The sequence below is a fragment of the Vidua macroura genome, chromosome 1, assembly GCF_024509145.1.
Source record: "Vidua macroura isolate BioBank_ID:100142 chromosome 1, ASM2450914v1, whole genome shotgun sequence".
NCBI lineage: Eukaryota > Metazoa > Chordata > Aves > Passeriformes > Viduidae > Vidua > Vidua macroura.
Genome location: NC_071571.1, coordinates 77,157,131 through 77,179,593, shown reverse-complemented (window position 1 = coordinate 77,179,593; position 22,463 = coordinate 77,157,131). Strand labels below are relative to the sequence as shown.

General features: G+C 34.9%; 1 protein-coding gene across 1 annotated transcript in view; it reads right to left on the bottom strand.

The window, feature by feature from the left end:
* The window catches only part of LOC128812911 (cadherin-12), a 152,677-nt gene extending 133,467 nt beyond the window's left edge, over positions 1-19,210 (bottom strand). Inside the window, exon 1 of the mRNA XM_053987577.1 lies at positions 18,980-19,210. Coding sequence (XP_053843552.1) covers positions 18,980-19,210 — 231 coding nt within the window. The remainder of the gene's footprint in view (positions 1-18,979) is intronic.
* Positions 19,211-22,463: the final 3,253 nt, after the last annotated feature.

Genomic DNA, 22,463 nt, shown 5'->3' with positions numbered 1-22,463 from the left:
CTTGTAGTGAGCCTTTTTAAGCTTTCAGAATAGATTCATATCTTGTTGGCATCCAGCTGGCCTTGTTTTGAGTGCTGCAAAATTTTCTTTGAAAAAATCATATAGCACAGACAGAAAAAAAAAATTAGGCAAGCCCAAGCTTTTGATTTACTATACATGTGCCTTAAATGTACATATTTTTCATCTTAATGATACATTTTCCTGAAACATGAATTGGTGTTGTGGGATGCCAAACACCTGTCACAAAGAAATTTCATGCTATAAAATCATGAATAAACTATGTCCCAGCACACTTACAGCCGTATCAGGATAATGTTCCTCACTAAGAATTCAACTGAATACCATATTTTCTATATTTTTTTTTAAATTCATAAACTCAGTAAGAAACACCAATAAATGTTTTGAAATTCATAAATACATCAAGATTTCTTTGCTAATTTGTTCACTAATTTAATAACCTAGTTAGACTGGGCTTAGCTTGATTAACGAACCATTTTAATAGCAATCTCACATGAAATAAAAATAATCTTAAAATTAGTTTGCTTTAAATAATACTACTAAGTACTGGTGTTTCCATTAATGGAATATCTGGTACCTGGAGCAATAGTTAGATACTTTCTTCATATTTTGATATACCAGCTGCACTGTACCACTAGTAGCAGTGTAAAATTTCTGAATTCCTGAAGCATCTATTTTGTGGACTGGGTTGGTACTGTGGACCCCTAAAAACAATTTTGGGTCTTGTATGACTCCATTGTTATCAGCACCATATGGCCGACTGTGGAATATGGGATTCTTTGTATTTCTTTTTTCTTGTAAGAACTCAAATTTTGTCCCTGTGAGATAAACATATACAAATTAATTCTTATGATTGAGATGAATCAAATTTCTATTTGATGAAATGGAATCTGCATTTTAGAAGAAAAAATAATGGGACAATCTGAAGAGGTCTCTTCAGTACATAAATTAAAAATTGATTTGATGCTGATTAACTTTCTCTCAAAAAATTTCTTCAGTACTTAAGCAAGTTTGCCCTCAATGGGCACTGTTTTCAATTTTAAGAAGGAGCAACAAGAAATGTTTTTGGAAGACAGAAAAGAAAATATACAGAGTAGTTCTCTAACTTGTCTGTGATCTGTGAATGTCATGACTTTGATAGGCAGATTAATAGGTGCTTCAGCCAGGCTGGGCTGTACAAAGCACAGCTAAGAACAGATACATGCTTGTCCATAAAGAGGTTATAAAAGAGAGGTTACAGATCTCAGGTGGAGAATATTTCTTCCAGTGAGTGCAGTGCAACTTTCTAACATACATCCCTCCTCAGCACAGCAATATAAACACACCAGAATCATTAAGGGAAGGTTGTAAGGTGCTTCCAGATGAGTTCCCAAAAGGCCAAGACTTCCCAAAGGGCAAATAAACCACTGTTTTCCCACCATTACTGACTACATTTTGCAGGCTGATCCTGCTGTTACACCTACCTCTGTCCCACAGGAAGGGTATGTGTGCTAATGCCGTGCCAGGGCAGCAGCCCACAAGAACTCCTACATTGCCTGGCTGAACAGTACTGCCAGCTATGAAAAAAAAATGGAAAAGCACTTTTCCCTGTGAGCTGGCAAAATAATAAACTAGCCATGGCAACAGCAAATTAGCAGCATATATCAGCACTGCAGGGTGTATATAGGATTTATGTAGCAACACGCTGAGTCGCACAGGTATTATGGACTTTGACAAAGGAAAGTTAATGATGTTCAGGTTCTACAAAGCCATGTTCATGTAAGAGCTACAGATGATGACTTTACATCAATTTTCAGAGAGCATTATCAACCCTACTTAGAGGAAGGGAAACAGACAAAAAATAGAATGGTACAAAGAAGCCCAATGGTACAATTTGTAAACAGAATTCAGTGAAAGTGTACTGACTTTAATGGCAGTACTCAATTGTTCAACTGCCTTCCAGCACAATAGTTGTAGATGAGTGTGAAGTTTGCTTTTCATTCAAGCCATAGAACTTCAAAAGTCAGAGAAATGAAGAAGAATAGTCTAATTTTATAGAAGTTTGGCTAGGAGTACCTAAGAAATTATTGATCTTAGTAACTCCAGCTGAATTAGTGAGAGAGAGAGAGAATAGAGAAACATCAGCTCTACAGAGAACACCAACTAAAGCAACTTGTTCTCCTTCCATATGAACCTGGATCAGTTCGATGAAGGTTTAAGGTCAACACCACTAAACGTAAAGACCGCAAAACCAGAGGACCTATGAGAAGAAAATTTGGATCGTTTACCAGCTCAAAAGTAAATAATTAAATGAAGTTTCCCCAAGTGTAGGTTTTACACACACAAACAGACACCCACAGATTGTCCATATGCTTGTTTTAGAGTAGTTCTTTTCCTGGTTAACATGGAAGAGAAAAATGGAAAAAGAAAAAGAGAAAAGAAGGGAAAAAAAAAAAAAGACTGTGCTCAACGGTGTAAATTGATTGCATTACTAATGGATGTTGCAAAACACTTAACAAATGTTTCCAAAAGAAAGGGCAAATGAATTTTACATAGCCAAGTATTTTAAAAATACACATTTTATGAGAACCTTAAAGGAAAAAAACAGATGGCATTTTAGACTGAGTTCTACATACAAGATTTCTCTATCACGGATTGTGAATTATGTATATATTCTTCTCATATCTTTTATATATTAAAGATGTTTTGAAATATTAATTTTCCTAGTTTAGAAAATATTACCATGAATATTTTCAGGAGCACATATTCAGAAGTACTAGCCTTCAGAGGAATAAAAATAATAATAAGAGTATAAACAAGTATTTAGAAAATCACTTCTGTTCTTCATAACAGTATCATTTTTACATGAAAAACTTTATCTTGAAAAATTCAGTTTTCAGTTGGACTATTCTACTTATCTTTCCATTTAATAAAAATAATTGAAGTACACTGCATTTTATCGTTCATTATTACAGTGAAAAAATCTGTTTAAATAGACCATCTATTATAAACTAAATATAAGAATAAATAATTTTTCATTTTCTGGCACGATTCTTCTAACTTTGCATTGCCTGTTTCATACTTTGTCTTAATCATTTAAGATCAAGTCAAAATTTATTCAAATTGAAATATCTTGGTGACTTCAACATAAATTTGATCTATCTCATCATTTTTATTGCTCTTGATATGTTTTTTCACAACATGAAAAGTGAACATATTCTAACACAGATAAGAACTAATCATAAAAAGATGACTTGGACAAATGCAACTTTTACTTGCAGATCACACACAGACACATAGACACACAGACATGCAGCACCAAACTTGGAAGTTAATTTCTTCTAAATCAATATCATTTTGCACAAACAATGAAAAGATTTATTTTTAGTACCTAGATTTTTCAAGGATTGTAAGTCATGAAAGCTATACAGTACAAACTTGAAATTTTTAACTATTCAGGCATGTAAGGACCATAAATATAAATATCACTAAAAGTTACTCCAAAATTGAGATTATACACTCATGCTATATACTACTATTTCACATATGTTCTTCCCCCCCTTAGTACGTTGGCCGTATAAATCCCTTCTGCTCAGCAGGTCATCTTAAAAATCCTGGAAAATTTAACCAAGATGTAGGGAAAGATGGCTGACTAAATATGCCAGGACTCACCTAGCCTTGGGTAGTGTCTCTGTATCTATTTTTTATTAGACACAAGATGTACCTGTGTTAGCAGGTAATGTGAACCAGTGAGAGTGTTCCATAGAATGAAGCAGCTGATGGAGAGGAATGATGCAGGCAATAAACGTACCTCAAGGTTTTCTGCTGCGAACAAAATCTCATCTGGTTCAATGGACTAAGTGCCAATTCATGTTGTGCATCGTCTCAGCTTTTTTTATTGAGAAGTGATCATGTTTGTACTCTCCAAGACCTCTCCTGATTTGAACAAAACTACACTAAGTCTGAACGATCAAGAGATTTGCCTCAAAAGTGCCCTTTAATTTGGAATGAAAACATGCATGGAGATCTGCCAGCTATCTGGTAAAAATTCGGAAACACAACTATGACTTCAGAATTTAGAAAGTATAGTATCACTTCTTAATTTTGAAAGAATCAAAAAGAATTTTTACAGAAAGGTCCTATTTATTTTTTGGACACAGCCCAAAATGGAAGTGAACTTTATGTCTGCATTGCATCTTTAAGTAAAAATATAGAGCTCTCATTAGGTGATTATAGAACTTGTGGTGGCATAAAGTAAAGCGAACTGGAATTTAATAGGATAAAATGAAAATTTACTTTAAAATCCCTGAATCTGAAAAAGAATTTCTGAAAATGTTTTTCTTAATAAATTCTGTCAAAATGTGTGGGGTATTGGCAACATTTAGAAAAATGTCTTTATTTACTTTGTGGGCATTGTTTTGGGCTCATCTTGTCCTTTAGTGTATATCACTAAGACTAAGAATGACTTTCAGGATTTTTTAAGACATTGTCATGAAAGAATATCAATGCCTTTCAAAAGTCCTTGAATAAATTTACCCATATTTATCTTTTTAATTTACTTTTTTTCCTACAGTTTGAATTACATTACTGGAAAGTAACACTGGAGATAAATTACTGGAGTAAATAATTTCTGCCTACTTGTTTAACTCAGTATATGGACTGTCCATCACTAACAGACATGTCAGTATATGCACAGAATAAAAGAACCTTTGGTTCCTGTCCTAGATATTAGGAAGAGGGATTTCACATGTCTTTTTTCTCCCTAAAAATAGTGGAGTTTTTCCCCCAGTTTTACATTTTCGCCAAAAATACACAATTATCTGTACAATGCATAAAATGTGATCAAATTCAGGACATATTCTCTTGTATAGCCTATAGGAAAAGTAATGTCAATAGGCTAATTACTTATACCATTAATTTTTACAAGTTTTTAACCACTAATACTTGGAGATAATTAAAGAAAATGAGCAGCCTGTCAGAATTATTTAATATACTGAAGAAGCCATTACTTCAGAATCAGTCTCTGGGGCTGGGCTCCCCAAAGAAACGTGTTAACAATCTATTACAAGGAACACAAGTGAATACCCATAAAGCACAAGGCAGACAGACTGTTATGAACACAAGACTCTCTGTTGCCTTGTTTGCCAGTTATTTTCATAATTTTGTCATCTATTTTGATGATCCATGAATACAGTGGGCTCATGAGGACTTGGCAGCACTGACCTTTAATCCCCTTCCCTCTTCCCCTTGAGCTTACTTTACCTTACTTTCTACCTTGCAGTTACAAATTTGACATTATTAATGTCAAGACTAGGAATAGACTTGGAAGCTATCTATTTAATCTAAAGAGCACTGCAGTGCTAGATGTAGGAAAATTTAATCAGTAATCCTTTATTTAATTTCCAGGTAGGCAGATCTGCCCAGCTCCCTGTTACTGTGTCCTTCAACAGAGACACAACTGCCTACTTATCAATCCAGACAATATCAAACTGTAGATCATCATTTATATAAAAAGCCTTACATTTAACAAGAATTAGAAAAACCAGAAGGATGGGCTTTCTAGTTTTTAAGGTTTCAATTTCATTTGTAAATTATTCAAGCAAATAATTCAGTCTTCCTGTGCTTTGACTCCCTACTTAGGGAAGAGAGCTGCTACTTTCTTGCCTCACCGAGCCACTGCAAGGATAGTGAATGAAATGTTCAGATGCCTAAGTGATGAGGCCCATAAAAGCATGTCTTTGAATCACTCTACTTTATAGACAGATTAATAAGCAAAGAGGACAGAGCAATTAATTTTTTTGTAGGATCAATTACAATTTATTTTTAAAAAGTGTTGCTCCAAAACAAAATAATAGGTTAGACATTAATTTATTTTTTAATTGTTAGTCTGTCTAATTTTACTGCCCTGGGTAATAAAATTATGCTATATTTGCTACCAGACTCACCTGGCAGAAGACTCAGCTTGCTGAAGAAGGAATGATCAAGTGTTCTTCAGAACCCGGCCTTACAATAGCTTTCAGACATGATAGTTCAATAAACATGTCAAAATGGTGAATAGAGTAAATAAAATAGTACATAAAAAAGAACCAAACCCAATCTTGTTTGCATACAAATGAAAGAATGACTTATTTTTGTTCTGTATTTTGATATACAAAAAAAACCAAAAGCAGCTCAAGTTCTTGTTTCTAATATAAATCATACACTTGTTATGCTTTTAACTGCCTTTTAACTTCCTGATAATATCAAATTAGTCTATTAGCATGTAAATTACTCAAAATAAGTAAATCTTTTACTTTTTAAAAATACCACAGCAACACATACCTTTACTGAAAAGAAATTTTCAGTTTTACTGGTCAGTTTTTCAAGTTTTCAACATCTTTATAATGATTCTTAATCTGTACAAATGCTGTCTGCCAGAGTTCATTTGGCCTGCACAGGAATCGCCTGAATCTGAAAACACTCATTGATTATTTTCTTGGACTCTTATACTGGCATCAATTAAACTAGAAGCAGTTACCTGCTGCTGGGCTGATACAGCTGGATTTGACAAGTAAGAGCTATTAACTGGCTTATATGACAGTGCTGAGAAGTACTCTTGGTTTCTAGAAAATATATACTGCACTAATAATGTCAATGAGGCTTTTTCCTTAGCTTTCTCCTCCACAGTTTATGCTTCAATTCTCATAGTAAGAAAAAACCAACATTGTCACAGCAATTAAACTGTCCTATCTCACTCTTTTATTATAATCCTTAATTCACATCAGCAATAATACATACATATTTATAGGCTGATGGTTTTTGACACAATACCTCTTGTTGACTATTCAAATCTACCACTTGACACGCTCAAGAAAATATCTTTGGATCCTGCATTATGAAACACTAAAAAACTGTACTCTCTTCAAGGTAGTAATTTTACACTGACACTAAGGTACAAGAAAACATAAAAAATTCAGAATCAGCTGTGATCAACATCTTACTCAGACATCAGTCCTGAAAACCAGTGCTATGAGAAAAACTTAAATAGAACAACCTCTGCTGAATGGCATAGAATCATCATCAGGGACCATGGTTTACCCACTGCCACAGTGACATAGAAAAGGATTTACTAATTAAAACTCATTTATTGACATTATCCTCTAGGATATTGGCACAGAAAATTCTCTCATCTTGTCTCACCTTAAGCTTCTTTAAAGGATAACTTGAACTGAACACTAAAAAAGGGTTTTTGAAGACCCAAAACTTAAAAACCAAAAGGCTGGTGAACACATTTCTGACAGCCTAAATTCTTATTCAACCAGCACATAAACCACCTACTCTTCTTCAATGTATGTGGGATTTTGTATATGAAGACTTTATGCAAACATACAGAACTCTGAAGGTTTTTAAACTTTCAAGACAAACAAGGAATTCTTCCACAGAAGTAAAGCAAAAGGTGTAATAAAAATCCTTTCATTTACTTCTTGATTTTCAGCTTATCAGGCAGTCAGAATAACAAGACACGATCACAAATCTCATCCCCTTAAAGAGGTCATTTTATTTTCATGAAGCAGATTGTGAAGTATAATTTAAATCACCTAGTGCCTTTTATAAGAATGCCATAAGATTTGCATAAGAGGGTAAAAATATCCCAACAAGAAGACATACAGGAATAATTGTGCTTTGTATGTCTTGTATCTGCTTTTTATCATGTTTGTCTTTTGCAAGCATTTTTGAGTCTGAGTGTGGGTATCACTGTGGTTCAAGGGTTGTCACATTCATGCTGAATGTGGATGATGAGCTTGCCTAGGAGGTTTCACTGCACCTGATCAAGTCCCCTCACATTCTCAAGTTGGCTTGAGCATAGACTGAGCTAGTTCCCTCTCACTTAGAGTCAGAGAGGAAACCAAATCACCAACTGACTGTGTGGGTTGCATCCTCAGCATAGCAAATGTATTTTGTGCTTAGCTTAGCTTCAGAAAGAAGGGATGCTCTGGGGGTCTTGTAAGGGGCCTGAAGAGGCTCAGCTCTTTTTAAGGACGTTTTAAGGACAGTCCTCTGTCAGTGACATGGACTAGAAAACTAAAGAAGCAGTTTGTGTGGAATGGATGGCAGGATGAGATATTGAAAGGCATGAGGATTTGCAACAACATCCCAAGCCTCCTGCTAATCGGATATTTTTCTTGTCATTACGTTTGTAATAGTGACCTGCACTACTGTCTTATGTTTTTTGAATCTAATATTATTACTAATATATCCAAATCAACAAAAAAAAATCAGTAAATTGCTATATGAAATGCTGCAGATGTTTGCATTTTACATATAAAGACAAATGTATATATTTTTCACTAGGAGAAATGCTATTTAGTAAAATGTATTTTTTCTGTTTAGACCTGATTTTTTACTTGATGAAATTCCTTGCCCATTAAACTATCCAAACCACATGCAATAGCGTTAAATGAGTCACTTTTGGGAACATGACTAATATAAACACTTATTTTATTCTAGGTGGAGGACCATGTCTGTTACTATCATTGGACCCCAAAGCATGGTATGCTGCACTGGGTGCACGTAGCCACCAACCCAGAACTCTGCCTCTGGCAAAGGTGAAGGTCAGAGTTCAGCACATAATTGCCAAGTGTCCAGTAGTTCATGCAGATACTGGTGGTGACTATAGTTATTAGCCTTTGGCAAATTGATTTTTTATTAATTTCTTCATTCTCTTATCATTAGCATGAAAAATTCTGTTATCTCCACAGCAACCTATGGCATGGAGCTATCTATTTTGGATTTATTCATTTTGTGAAGAATCACTTCCTTTTCTTTGGTCTGAATGGGCAACCTGTTGGCTTCATTTGTGTCCCACACATCTTGCATTGGGGAAGGCAGTAATCTTCCCCATTTAGTCTCACCCCTATATTCTAGATTTTTTGAGACCTATCATATCTCCTTCTTTTTGTTCCTTTTCCAGGCTAAGGAAACCTATCTTACTCAGTTATTCCTCACTGACGAGTCAGTCCAAAGGTCCTGATTAACCTTTTGTCCTTGTCTGTACTTTTCCAAGTTCTTTGGGATGCATGTTGTCTGAGACTAGAGAGAAATCATTCCCAGTGTGGAAGATACAGGCTCACCAGAAATTTAGATACAAAACTGTATTAATGACATCTATTTCCTTCAGCTGCTGCTAAGAATTTCTAACATCCCATTTGCTTTTTTTGGCACTCATTGCACACTAAGAAAATGTGCATACAGCTATTATGAAACAAGATCTCATTTGAGAGAGATTATCATTTCCACAGAGAACAACAATTTATTAATGAAATTGGAATTATTCTCCTCCTCCCACAGTATGTACCACTTTACATCAGATTTCATGTCTTATTTTAGTCCTGTTTCATAATGTTTTTCCCATTTTTTCCATTTAGCCTTTGTCTTTAGTAACTCTAGTAGCTTAATTTGAAAAGCAAACACTTCCTTGGATACTCTCACACTTTCCAAGATAATTTATGATGACATTAAACAATGTAGGTCCCAGCCTAAATCCTTACTGATACTGAATCATAGTGTCCAGGATGAAACATAGTAATGTTTTTTCAGTGGTCAATTAAGCATTTTCATAACAATAGGAGTGAATAATCCATCTGTTACTGAAAATCTATTTTTTTTTAGCAAGGAGTAGCAAGGTTTTAATGGCGTAACAGTATCAATCATTGATAACAGAATCAATAACAACTCTAACTTACATGTTCAGGGACTGACAGCTAAAATAAATACAATGCACACAAGGTGATGATTTTTATAATTACACACACTTTTTTCTCTTATTGTAAATACAAGAATAACTACTGAACACAGATATTTAGACAAAACCCATTGTATTTATGAAAAAAACCTTCTCCAGAGGAAAATTAAATTTAAGCTAGTTACTGAAAATTAAAACTATATTAGTTTTAATTTTAGTATGTGCCTATGCTAGTAGACATTGTGTTCCCTCATTAATATGTCTTTCAGCTTTTCTCCTCCCTTTTTCACCTTCTATGAGATCAGCCCCTGGGCTGGGTGGGGGAGGGACATGTCACCTAGCAGTGTGGATATAATCACTTTTCCCCTTAGTCACCCTCTCCTGCCCATAGGGCACATATATCACTGCCATGCAGCAGTCATAGAACACATCCATCTGGTACTGCACAGTGAACTACACCAAGGAAATTATCTTAAAGCTATTTTAGAGTTTAAAAAACATACTGGATAGAAAAGGCCAATTTTACACCAGAATGTTTTATGCTTTAGATCATCTTCCACCCTTAGAAATAGCATAATCTTTTTCTAAGTCTGCAAATGCCTCTACGAGGTTATTGGATTATTTGGGATTTTATAAATCTCCATTTAGATTGACTAAATGATAAGCAAGTCACAACAGGGAGAAAACTATACCATATCCTGTTACAAAATTATTTTCCACTACTGGGGTATCTAAATAATATTTGGTTATTTTTATGAATTATTATTATGTTCTCAGTTTTAATCTTGTCCCATTCCACTTTTGTTTGTTAAGACCTTTTTCAACTTTTCATGTTGAATTTTCTGCATTTTTTTCCTGGCTAGAAACATATGTAATCTACTCTGCTTTATGAAATAATTATTATGTAAGAAAGACTAGGCTCATTTTTGAAAGACAATTCATTTCACCAACTCATGTAGAAAATATAAGCAAGATTTTGGGTACACAAGGTCTATTTGAAACTGGAAGAAAAGCTGTGGAGTTCAAGGCTGCTGTTAACTGGATTAATTCCTCAGAATTTAATAGGATACATAACAGATCTTATGCAAGAAGTAAGGTGATTGTAACTTTTGCATCAGAGTGGATATCAGGTATGGGGAGACAGAAAGAAGGATTAGGGAATGGTTATCTTTAGAGGGAGAGGAGAGACAGGTCATGCTGAGCCTGTGGGACATGAAGCATTGCTGAGAGAGAGGGAAATGGTCATTGCCATAAAACCAATATTTACTCCAAGTCCATTCTGTTATATAACAGAAATTGTGGTTTGATATATCACCTTCAGAAGAGCAGGGGGTTTTTCACTTTAGGACATCTGCTGTTCAAACACTTTCAGAGCCCTAAATCACAAACTACACTGTGTAATGGCAGCGCTTGACAAGACTGACAATCCCAATCATTTCTGTTTATGATTTTCATACAAGGATATTAACTGCAGTGACTGAAGATGAGATAACCTTCTAACTTGTTAGCTTCTCCTATATATTGGTGCTGGACAGCTGATAGGAAATTATTCTTTTTCTTATGAAGCATACATTATTAATGATTGATTGATCCTAGCTGTGGAATTTTGAGGTTGTTTTGTGGAGGGTTTTTTTTAGTTTTTTGTTTGTTTGCTGGTTTGTGTTTTTTTGTTTGTTTGTTTTGTTTGTTAGTTTTTGGGGTTTTTTATTGTTTCAGGATATTTATAATTTTGTTTGAAAAAAATAAATTTAAGTTTTAATTTTGTTACATTCAATTTCATGCTCATACTTTGGTTTTGAATTTCAGTGGTTATTTTCCATGCTATGTTTTCAAAGATTTGCATTTTATTGAAACAATTTAAATCACAGCATATTCTGAGTTGGAAGGGACCCACAAGGAACTTCCGAATCCTTGCCTGCACAGAACAGCTTCAAGGGGCACACCATGTGCCTGCAAGCACTGTCCAAATGCTCCTTGAACTCTGTCAGGCTGATGCTGCAACCACTTCCCTGGGCAGCCAGTTTCAATGTCCAAACACCCTCTGGATGAAGAACTCTTTCCTAATCTACAGCCTAAACCTCTCCTGACACAACCTCAGGCAATTTCCCTGTGTCCTGTTACTGGTCACCAGAGAGAAGAGATCAGTGCCTGCCCCTCCTCTTCCCCTATGAGGAAGTTGTAACTGCAATAGAATCTCCCCTCAGTCTCCTCTTGTCCAGACTGAAAAGACCAAGTGTCCTCAGCTGCTCCTCCTACTTCCACTCAAGGCCTTCACCATCCTCATGGCCTGTCTTTGGATACTCCTTAATAGTTTAATGTCTTTCTTATATTGTGGCACCCAAAACTGCCCCCAGCACTCGAGGTGAGGCTGTCCCAGCTCAGAGCAGAGCAGGACAATTCCCTCCCTTGCCCAACTGGTGATGCTGTGCCTGATGCACCCCAGGACAGGGTTGGCCCTCCTGGCTGCCAGGGCACTGCTGGCTCATGTTCAACTTGCCACTGACCAGGACCCCCAGGGCCCTCTCCACAGTGCTGCTTTTCAGTGAAAACTGCATAATTATCCAAATTATATAAATATGCATATTTTAACAATTATTTAAGTAGAATTATAAATTATTTATATTTCTGAAATTTGCAGTTTAATTTTTTTCCAATTACTGTTTTAATGCCAAATCTGCATCCCTCTACAATGAGCAAAGGAAATAAAAAAGTCCACATTGTGAAAAAAGTTATCCATCTCATAGATACTAAATCCTGAGCTTTAATCTAGTCTCCTGTCACTTAGCAGTTCCTTAATATTTCTGTAATTTTTTTTTGTTTTCCTGCTGAAAATTTATACTTTTGTAGCACATTTGTGGCATTATGGTATCTCATTTTTTTTGAACACCCCACACGTTGCAGCAATCATAAATTTTATTCCATTTCTGAACCTTCTTGTTATTTTGGTTTACACATTATTACCCAGATACGGGAATGGCTCCAGGTATTTAATACTTTCCCACATTTTGCTGTCTGGTAAATGCTATTTAATTTATTACTTGGCATTCTGATGATCTTCCAGAAAGGAGGTCTCGTGATCACAGCTGAATTTTAATTGATGGTCTAATGCTTTACTAGTTATAAGTTCAGCTTGCATTGCTGACATACAGAATACATGCCCATGCCTGATCTGACTATCAATAACACTATGTCTATCAGGTGAATCAGAAATTCTCAGCCAAAATCCATATTTAGATTAAAAAAAAAAAAATCTTCAAATTTTCTTGGATTAACGGAGGAGACAATGTTTTGGTTTGTCTGTTCTCCTCAAGTCCTTTGAAAAATTTCTAAATATTTTTTAAACTATCTTTTCCCATATTTCCCTGTTTAAATAAACTTCCTGCCCAGATGAAGCCATTTATACAGAAGCATTCCAAATAAAACTACAATATGTGTAAGATTTTTCTTTAGCAGTTTAATTTCTACAAGCTCATTTGTATTTCTCCATCTGTGTTGGCAACACAAATTTCAAACACGCAGGCACCATTAGCACTGTACACTCAGCAGTATTTGGAGGTCTTGTGAGACCCAGTCATTCATTCTAATGGGACCATTTCCACAGGCTCTGAATCTTCTACAGTGATCACTGAATCCTTGCATAATACAGCCTGCTAAATTTTAGAGTTTGAAATATTTCAGTCTGTGATTTCCTTAGCTGTTCAGAACAATAACCTCAACCTTTTATATCCTCTAAAATGTGGGTGACAGCTCAAGAAGTTGATTCTTCCTTTTTATTTTGATCCTTTCTTGTCCTGAGCTCACTCTTTCTCCTCTCTCACGCAATCAGTGAAAACATAGCCCTCTTTTTTTTTTTTCTAGATCCAAATACCTCATATAATTTTCATCAATGTAAGGACCACAGGCAAGAGGTCTTACTGCTACTAGGCTCCTAATTTATCTGCTATGAGCTACCTAAGCAAATCAATAAGCAAAGTGAAGCCACTAGATCAATAATAAACATTCTGTTGCAAGTTGTTCATCTCTGCTGCATGTCTTTGTATACCTTTTAAAAAGGTTAGCTTTCAGGAGTAAACATTAAATGCAAGTCTGACTTGCTCATGGGGGTTTTGTGTTTCCATGGTTCCATTTCCTTCCCACACTTTCAGGTGCAACTGTCAAAATTACTTTGTGTCTCACATACTCTATGCAATATACAGGATGCAAAGCTTTTAAAGTCATGACTTTTTTTCACCAGACAGACATAAGTGGGAGAAACAAAGGTCTCAGTTCAACAGAGCAAGAAAATAAATCCAGAATTCTGATACCAGTTCTGATACCTTTTACACCTTTTTTACCATTTCTCCTCATCAATTTCCTTGTCTGTAATAAATTGTGACAGTGCTTTTGCTTGAATATGTGCACAGCATAAACTCCGTAAGCCAATTTAGTAAGCCAGGCTAATGTGATCATGCCTGATTGCTCTTTACATTGCTACCTAAAGACCACTAAAGCTCAACAAAATTTCACTTTGATGTCAGCAGACAGAGGTGAGTATACATTCAATGTACTGAACAAGCTCATTCTCATACATAACATGTCTTTCATATTAAAATCATACAGAATGAGTAACTGTGATGTCCTGCATCATGGGAGTCAATTAATACATTACTAGTAGCAGTCCCTGAAACAATTTTCATCTCCTTGATGATGACACTGTGTAAATGTCTAATGGAAATAAAACATAGCTACCTCTAATATTGTTACTTCAGTTATGGGAATGGAATCTGATAAATTACAAAAAACCCTTTTGACAACTTTAAATGAAATATTCTTATGATTATATTACTAAAAATCTAGTGGAAATACAATTTTAAAAAAGATTAGTTTAATCAGGGTACATTTATGTGGTTTTTTTTCCTTCAAAGGGCAGTAGCTTTCAAATTCACTGCATGTATTTCTTTTCCTTAAATTTTATTTTTTCTTTCATGTCAACTCAATGCTTATGAATAATGCCAAAATGACAGCCACTGCTCTGTAAAATTGTTTGTCTGAACAGATTCAAAAAAAGCAGTGCATAATTTCCTTTACAGACTACCCTGTCATACAGATACTCACCCAAGAGGGAAAATAACTGTAAAAAGAGAGCATGTATTCAGAAGTACATGTTGATTTAAGCCTAATGGAAGGTAGTCAACATTAATTCCATCATATTAAAAATTATCCACTATAAAGTGCATAAATAAATTCTATGCTCATATTTCAGATGGAGAGGATAAATTATAAAGTTTTGAAAAAGCATACTGTTCTGGTCACAGATATAGAGCTCTGCTTCCTCCAAATCAGCGCTCTTTCTGCCTTGATATATTGGCAAACCTTTGAAGATGATGAGGATTTCTCAGAAGAGAGTGAGATGAAAAATACCATATTGTTACATTACCCTGTACTGCCACAGAACAGTCATGAGTATTAAAATTTTCAGCATCCTTAACAAAAAAATATCTGTAGTAGTTTGTATGTGAGCATGCATTAATGTGACAGAGGTTTAAACAACAAACTTGTAAAACATAGGCTATTAATTGGCAGAAAATTATCTGGTAAGCTGAAGTTCTGGGATTTTTGTTGGTTGTTTTTTTTTTTTGTTGTTGTTGTTGTTTGGTTGGGGGGTTTGGGGTTTGTGGTTTTTTTTTTTTTTTTTTTTTTTTTTTTTTTTTTTTTTTGGTTTTTTTTTTTTTTTTTTTTTTGCTTTTTGTTTGTTTGTTTGTTTGTTTTTGCTACACTGGAAAATAGAAGAGAAATGTCCACTACACTGAAGAGGACTTTGCAATCTCTTCCTATGCACCCAGTCTGCATCCAGTAGAAGCTGTCATATGCCTGTCATTGCAAACTTGAGGACAGACAGCAAAAAAATTCTCACTGGAAGCAATTGTCCAGGTGTGCAACACAAGAAAGATGTGATGCATTTACACACTAGGAATGCAAAGACACATGCAGCACAACCAAAACCTTTGCTAGTATTATCTTGACCATGTTGTTTGGACATATTTGTAGTGTTCTGGTAGGGCTGCACCCCCTTCAGCTATCCTTGCATAAGGGCAATTAAAACTACTGCCTTGTTTGTGTGTGTAAACTGTGCTGGGACTTGTTTATGCTTGAGGACTTGATCCTCTGATGATTTCTGTCACCATTCACTGAGACCTGTGTTTTTGCACAAAAAAAAAAAAGGCATGAACTTTTTGTCTTCATCCACACTTGCTGGTTTTGCCTGGCTTTCTGAAGCTTCATGGTACCAGGAAAACAAGTAAAACACTGCAAAGTAAATGAGGAAGCCTTATTTTACTCTCAGAACACTGTCCATTTTCATGGGTCACATGGTAATACCATACTCTAATTTTATTTTTAGACTGGATCTGCTTAATGAATGTTGAGCAAAGAGGGTTATCTTCTGTAACCAATCTGATGGATTCTTATTCTTCTTCCAGATTACATGAGCAGATTCCCAAACTTTAATAATCAGGTCAAATGCTTTTAATGTGTAAGCTTCAAGCACTATTTCAAAATCACTACCTGTAAGCTAGACTAATCCCTATCAGTTTGTAAACTATATTTTGATTTGCAACCTGACATTTCTTGAGATAGTTGTCTAAAAACAGGCATGAAAGGAATTACATGCACTGGCCGATGACAGGAGACATTATTTCTGTAAATCTGTATTCTCTTACAGAAGGTTTACAATATTAGCTAGTCACCTCAACTGTTTAGTGAAACTGTCAACTGATTTAATAGATACATTAAAATCCTATTTATAAATTACTGTCACATTATTAGTGCAGTAGTTCTATAATAAGTAATATAAATGCCTATGCACAGGTGCCCTGATATCATGTCTAGAAGAAGACAAAACCGTTGTGATTTCAGGTCACATGAACTATCTTACACTTTATAATATACTTATTACTACTTTAAAATATATAACAGTAGCATTATAAAAAAAAAATAAATTGAAAATATATGCCTTTGGAAAAAACCATGTAATTTTGGTGAATCATTTGATTCTGCAGATTTAGTTCTGCAACCAATCCAGAACTCAACTGCATTTAACATCTTAAAACTATTATGTGATTTTAAAAAATTGCATATGATCTGAAGATATTGATTAGCGACTGTTGGATATATTTTAGTATGCTGACAATGGTTTGAATTTATATGAAGTTTGGCTTTTGCTATCTGGATCTAAAAGCACAATTTCTCTAATAAACTTCTCTCTTTCAGTGTTATACCTGCATTGAGAGTTTTATGGAAAATAAGGGGAAAACACCAACATCTCCATCTTGGTTTAGATTATTTGTTTGTGTTCTGTTTTTTTGTAAGAGATTCATCAAAGATGACATACAAAGATTGGCAGGGTATGTTGGGCTTTCAGATATAGTAAAGCAAATAGTTAATATAGATAAAATAAGTTGTGATAAATATCAAAATAAACATTGTTGAAGAAAGTTATTACCTAGAATTAATTGCTCTATTCTAGAAGCAGGCGTTTCGATGTAAAAAAAGGGGTTTGACTTTTTGACTTTCCTCATACTTGAAAAGTGTCACGCAATTTGTAACAGTTCAAAAAAGTCTTAAGAGGTAAAAATATTCCAGGTAAATCTGAAATAAGTGTTAGTCTAAATGAAAATATTCTATTAGTTCTAAAGTTGCTTATAAACTTAATGTCAGTGGAGCAAAAACAGGACAAAGGAAGAAGCTGATTCATCAGTACATTGATCATAGTCAATTTTGTGCAAAATTAACATTTTTTGGCAGTTTAGAACTGACCCTAAATGACTACCAAGAAAAACTTACACAAAGGAATAAAGACTAATGAAAATATAGTGATGTATTAGTAATATCTCTGTCTTTTGACATTAAAGGCACAGCAATCACACTGCCTGTGCTACAGCACCAAATGTGATGAGAGTTCTTGTTGGTATCTTCAGTAAGGTGCCAGAACAAAGATATGTCTTAGAGAAAGTGTAACTTGTATCAATTGGATATCACAAATATGATTTTTTTCATTATGTGGTCTCCCTTTCTTCAGACTTACAGCAAACTCATTGTATTAACTTTGTGATACAAACACACTGCTTTGCAAATTGCTTTGACCGATACATTTTAGGGCTTGCCCATCACATGCAATATCCAAGTACATTTTTGGCTGCTGTGCTAAATAATCTAGTGCTTTATTTATAAATCCTCAGAGTAGTTTTATGGAAGGATAGGAAAAAAAATTAATTTTCTGTTGATTTATTTACATTTAGGAAAAAAAAAAGATTTTTCACTCGTACACTAAAAAAAAAAAGGTTCACAATGGTATTAAAGTAAAACCTGAAGCATGATGACTCATTTTTACAGTAGGTAAATTTGAAACCTTGCTATCTAGGGAAGTGGCATTTGGGGACCCAGGAAACAAATTCCTGACATTATTTTCACTAAGTCCTTTGCTTAAACTGAAAATTATACCCAGCATCCAATTATACACTCTGCTAAGATTTTCTTCACGTGTCCTTTTCAGCTTTCCTATCTGAAAACTCTATTGTTTAAATTCACCACCTCCACACCCCTCAAACAGTTTTCTGTCAATTACTTATGCCCTCTTAGAGAAACAGTGGCCATATAATGAGGGGGAATTGCAAAAATTCTCTGTGGGCATGATTGTGCATGTCTACACACAGTATGAAAGCTGTAGTGCAGGACTTTGAATTATAAAGCAATAAAACATATTAGAAACACCTGAAAACAATCTGAACAATCAGAAATAAAAGTAAATGGTTCTGAGACATAAGACAACAGACCAAAAAGGATGCATCTTCATTAGCTGAAAACAGACTTGGAATAACCATACCAATCACAGGAATGACTGTTCATTCTGGGCTTGAAATTTAAACTTTATATCTTATCTCTTAATATCAGAACAATGTTTGTTGCTAAAAATCAAATATGCTATCACAGTAGTCTCAATTAAAATTAGTTGTGAAACAGACATATCAGGACTCTTATTTTGTTTCCTTGCTTTTATTATTGTTGTTCCTGTTGTTTTTGAACAAGAATAGGGAAATAAGACAAACGTACAGAGACAGAAAGTATATCGTGGCTATAGGAAAGGCTGGATGGTAAAAGCAATGAGCAGAGGGAACTACTGCCAGTTGAAGAAGATTTGTCCCACCAGAAACAGGTACACATTTATAATACATTATACTACTTCTCTGTATCATTTGAACTTTCAAAGAAATAGTAAAAAATTACCTTTCCCACATACTGAGGTTCAGAGCCCATGTACTCCTCCAGCACAAAAAATTGATTCCACACCCAGCCTCGTTTGACTCGCTGGGCAGATGATCTCCTCCCTGGCACTGGGACAACATTTTCTCTTGGCTGTGCTTCTAAGATCTCTTGTGCTTGTGGATGCAGTGGTGTTAGGAGACCTCCATCAAACAGGACCCAGAGAAGCAGGGATAAGCAGTTCCTTGTGAGCATTGGCAATGGCTTCCCTACCGCAAGTAATAAAAACTCCAGCACTTAATGCTGAGCAGAAGAATCCAGGTTTGAGGTGTCTGTGGCCTTCACCACTTAGCTTCTGATTTTATTGCAGAAATGCTAATGCAGGCATTAATCCTTCTGATGACAAGGTATTTGCCGCAATAAATTCCATCTATAGGGACCTATAAAAGAGATTTACATGCAACATCAAATTACACAGGATTACAGTGAAGCATTCATCAAAATTCTCACACCTAGTTAGTTTCTAGAGACAGAGAAAAATATTAAGAATCACAGTTTAAAAGAGATTGCTATTTTCATTGTAGCATTGAGCTGCTCTAGAACATTGTGTAGTTATTGCCTCATTCTTGCTCTGCTCAGCATTACCATTGTGTCTGTCTCAAGACAGGGCTGTAGTATTTGTTTTAGGATCAGTTATCAAACAAAACTGTTTCCCATCAGTGATAGCAAAAATGTTTACTAATTTTTAAAATTTTTACTCAAATTTTACTCAAAAATCTTTTACTCAAAAAAGATTTACAAACAAAATACTGGAGAACAGGGGATCCACTCTTTCACCCTATTGTCCAGAGCAAGAACGTTTACTCGCTTTCTCTTCCAGAAAAACCTCTTGAAGTCTTCTCTATAGTGTGCTTGATGCCAGGTATAAAAAATAACTGTCTGTAGGACTTAAGATAGATGCATTTTACATTTTAAAAGCAAAAATACAATTTATAGCACTATGGAATTCACCACTTTGTTAGGGTCATATTGTGTCATTGATTTTTAAGCATAGTTTTCTAGGAAATCAATAGAGTTCTGGTTAAAAAGCAATGACATGATATTGACCTCAAAAAAGAAGAATAATAAATTATTTGACCATATATACTATTCTTTTTCAAATACTGTAAAGGTTATATTTTCCTTATGAATAATATTATTACTATCCATAACAACAAATAGCATAGAAATTCTTATTTTTGGGGTACATGCTGAAGTATTTAAATAGAAAGGATTTATAATCAGGATCCTGGAAAACTTAACAAGTCTTAAAAAAGTAAAAAAAAAACACCCTAGAAGAAAAACTGCACTTCCTAGGCTAAATTTAGGGTGACATTTTCTGTTCTGATTTGAAAGGCTAGGTTTTAGGTCTTAATGAAAAAGAAAGTAAAAAACGTGGTAAAAGGTATCTACTGAGTGTTTTAATTCTACCTTCAGAAGGGATAAAAGATGAGAAAAGAACTCCCATCTGCTCAGGATCCTTTAAATAAAAGTTTTTCTAAGTTATGTTCAAAACATTTCAATGTTTTTCATCTACAGCAAAATATTATTTTGTGCAATGAGTAAAAACTTCTTATTTGCACAATCATTTGCAGTCTATGGATTTTATTCCAGCAAAGGAACTTTAAGACACAACCCAACCACAACAGAGATCTGCATTCAGTATGTTTTATATGAATTTATTTTTTACTGAACAGTTCACATGTGCTTTTTTGCTTCTCTTTTTAATGCATTCGGTGATATATAACATTGCATTCAGACTGTGTTCATCCATAATTCAGTTCCAAGATTTCCAAACTTTTTTGCCTCTCCTGATCCATGGTTGCAGAGTACATTCCTCGTTTTTATGGCAAAATCATTGTAAACACGAAACATAGCAAAAAAATAAAACAAATGAACTCAATATATCCTTTTGAATTGCCCAGACAAAGATGGGAGGTGGAAACAAATATTAAAAAAAGGGGCAAGATAGTCTGCACTGCTTCAGAAATACCAAAATCATGTTGTAGTCAATTTAATTGCCATACCACTTCTCTTTGCTGAGAAGACTCTGTACATTGCAGTTCTCCCAGCAGAGCTCTGCCTCCGGCCATGTCTGTCAGTCAGAGAGCTTTTAAAATGTTATACAGCACCAAAAGTAATGCAAAGAGATTGAAAGACTTCAATGAAAGGAGAGCAATTCCCCCTCGACTTGAAGGTTAGTAACCAAGTGCAAGACACACAGCACTTTAACCCTTTCTCCTTTGGTCTCCCTGACAGCCTCCCAGAATGCCTACTGCAGAGTCAGGAAAGAGCAATGCCAGTGCTTGCTTCATTTCCTACAGCTTCAAAAAGATGATGAATGGAAGGGTCAGAGAAAAAATGGGAGGCTAATGGATGTTGCAGTACAGGATTGTAACACAGATGCCCCCATCAGCTGCAAAAGAGTTCAAGGTGAAGAATCTCTTTCAATTTTTATTCCTTTTTTTCTTTTTTTTTTCTTTTATTTTTTTAATTTAAACCTCAGCAAGGCAAATAATTGAGACTGTCATACTTTGGCACTTGAAACAATCACTCCAGCTTGCCATTCTGTAACATTTGTGCTGCAGGAAACTGAGGCAGAAGGTTCTCCCCCAGTAGCTTCTTCTTCCCCATAATTTCATTGCTGGCTTTGCAGGAGGCTTTGTCTGATAAAATGTATTTCATAGCACCATTGGAACTTGTACAGGAATTCAAAGGCTAATATATATATTTTTCTTTTGGTTTGTGCTTATTTTTTTGCACTTTCTTTTTAAGCTATATCAAAACCTTAGTGTCTTTATACTGTCAAATATCCATTGGTCCCTTATGTATCTCTGATCAGAAAATTGCTAAGACAACTAGGAGACAAGGATTTAGAAATCCACTCAGTACAATTAACCATAAGGAAGGTACATGATTTCCTAAATTTTTAGGGTATTATTTCCAGTGATGCTCATAAAGAAATACTTATCCAGTGAGATAGTTGTGAACAGACATGCACCCTCATTGCATCTCTTTCCTATATATTACAGAAGTACAGATGGTCAGATTTTTCTTAGATCTTGGGGTTTTTTCAGTATTAGCTGTTGCTACTCATTTCTTCAAACTATCTTGTATGGATTTAAGTACCATTATGCATGGTCTAATTAACCCATAAAGAGAGCTACCAAGGGATGCCCTGTATGAATTTAGCCCCACATATGTTTTTATTACCTGTGATTACATCTATTCATTTTCCCAGTTTGATAAAGGGAAATAAATGACCCAGAAGCAAGCATGGACAGTCTGTTAACACATAATTATTAAGAAATCTTGATCATATTTACTGCGTCCCCCAAACTGCAGGCTTAAAAACTCATGAAATGCAAATGATGAATAAAATATCACTACTAAAATTATTTACTGGGAATAACAAAATACAGCCTAAATGGTGCTCCTGCAAGAATTTTGATTCTGACCTAGACTATAC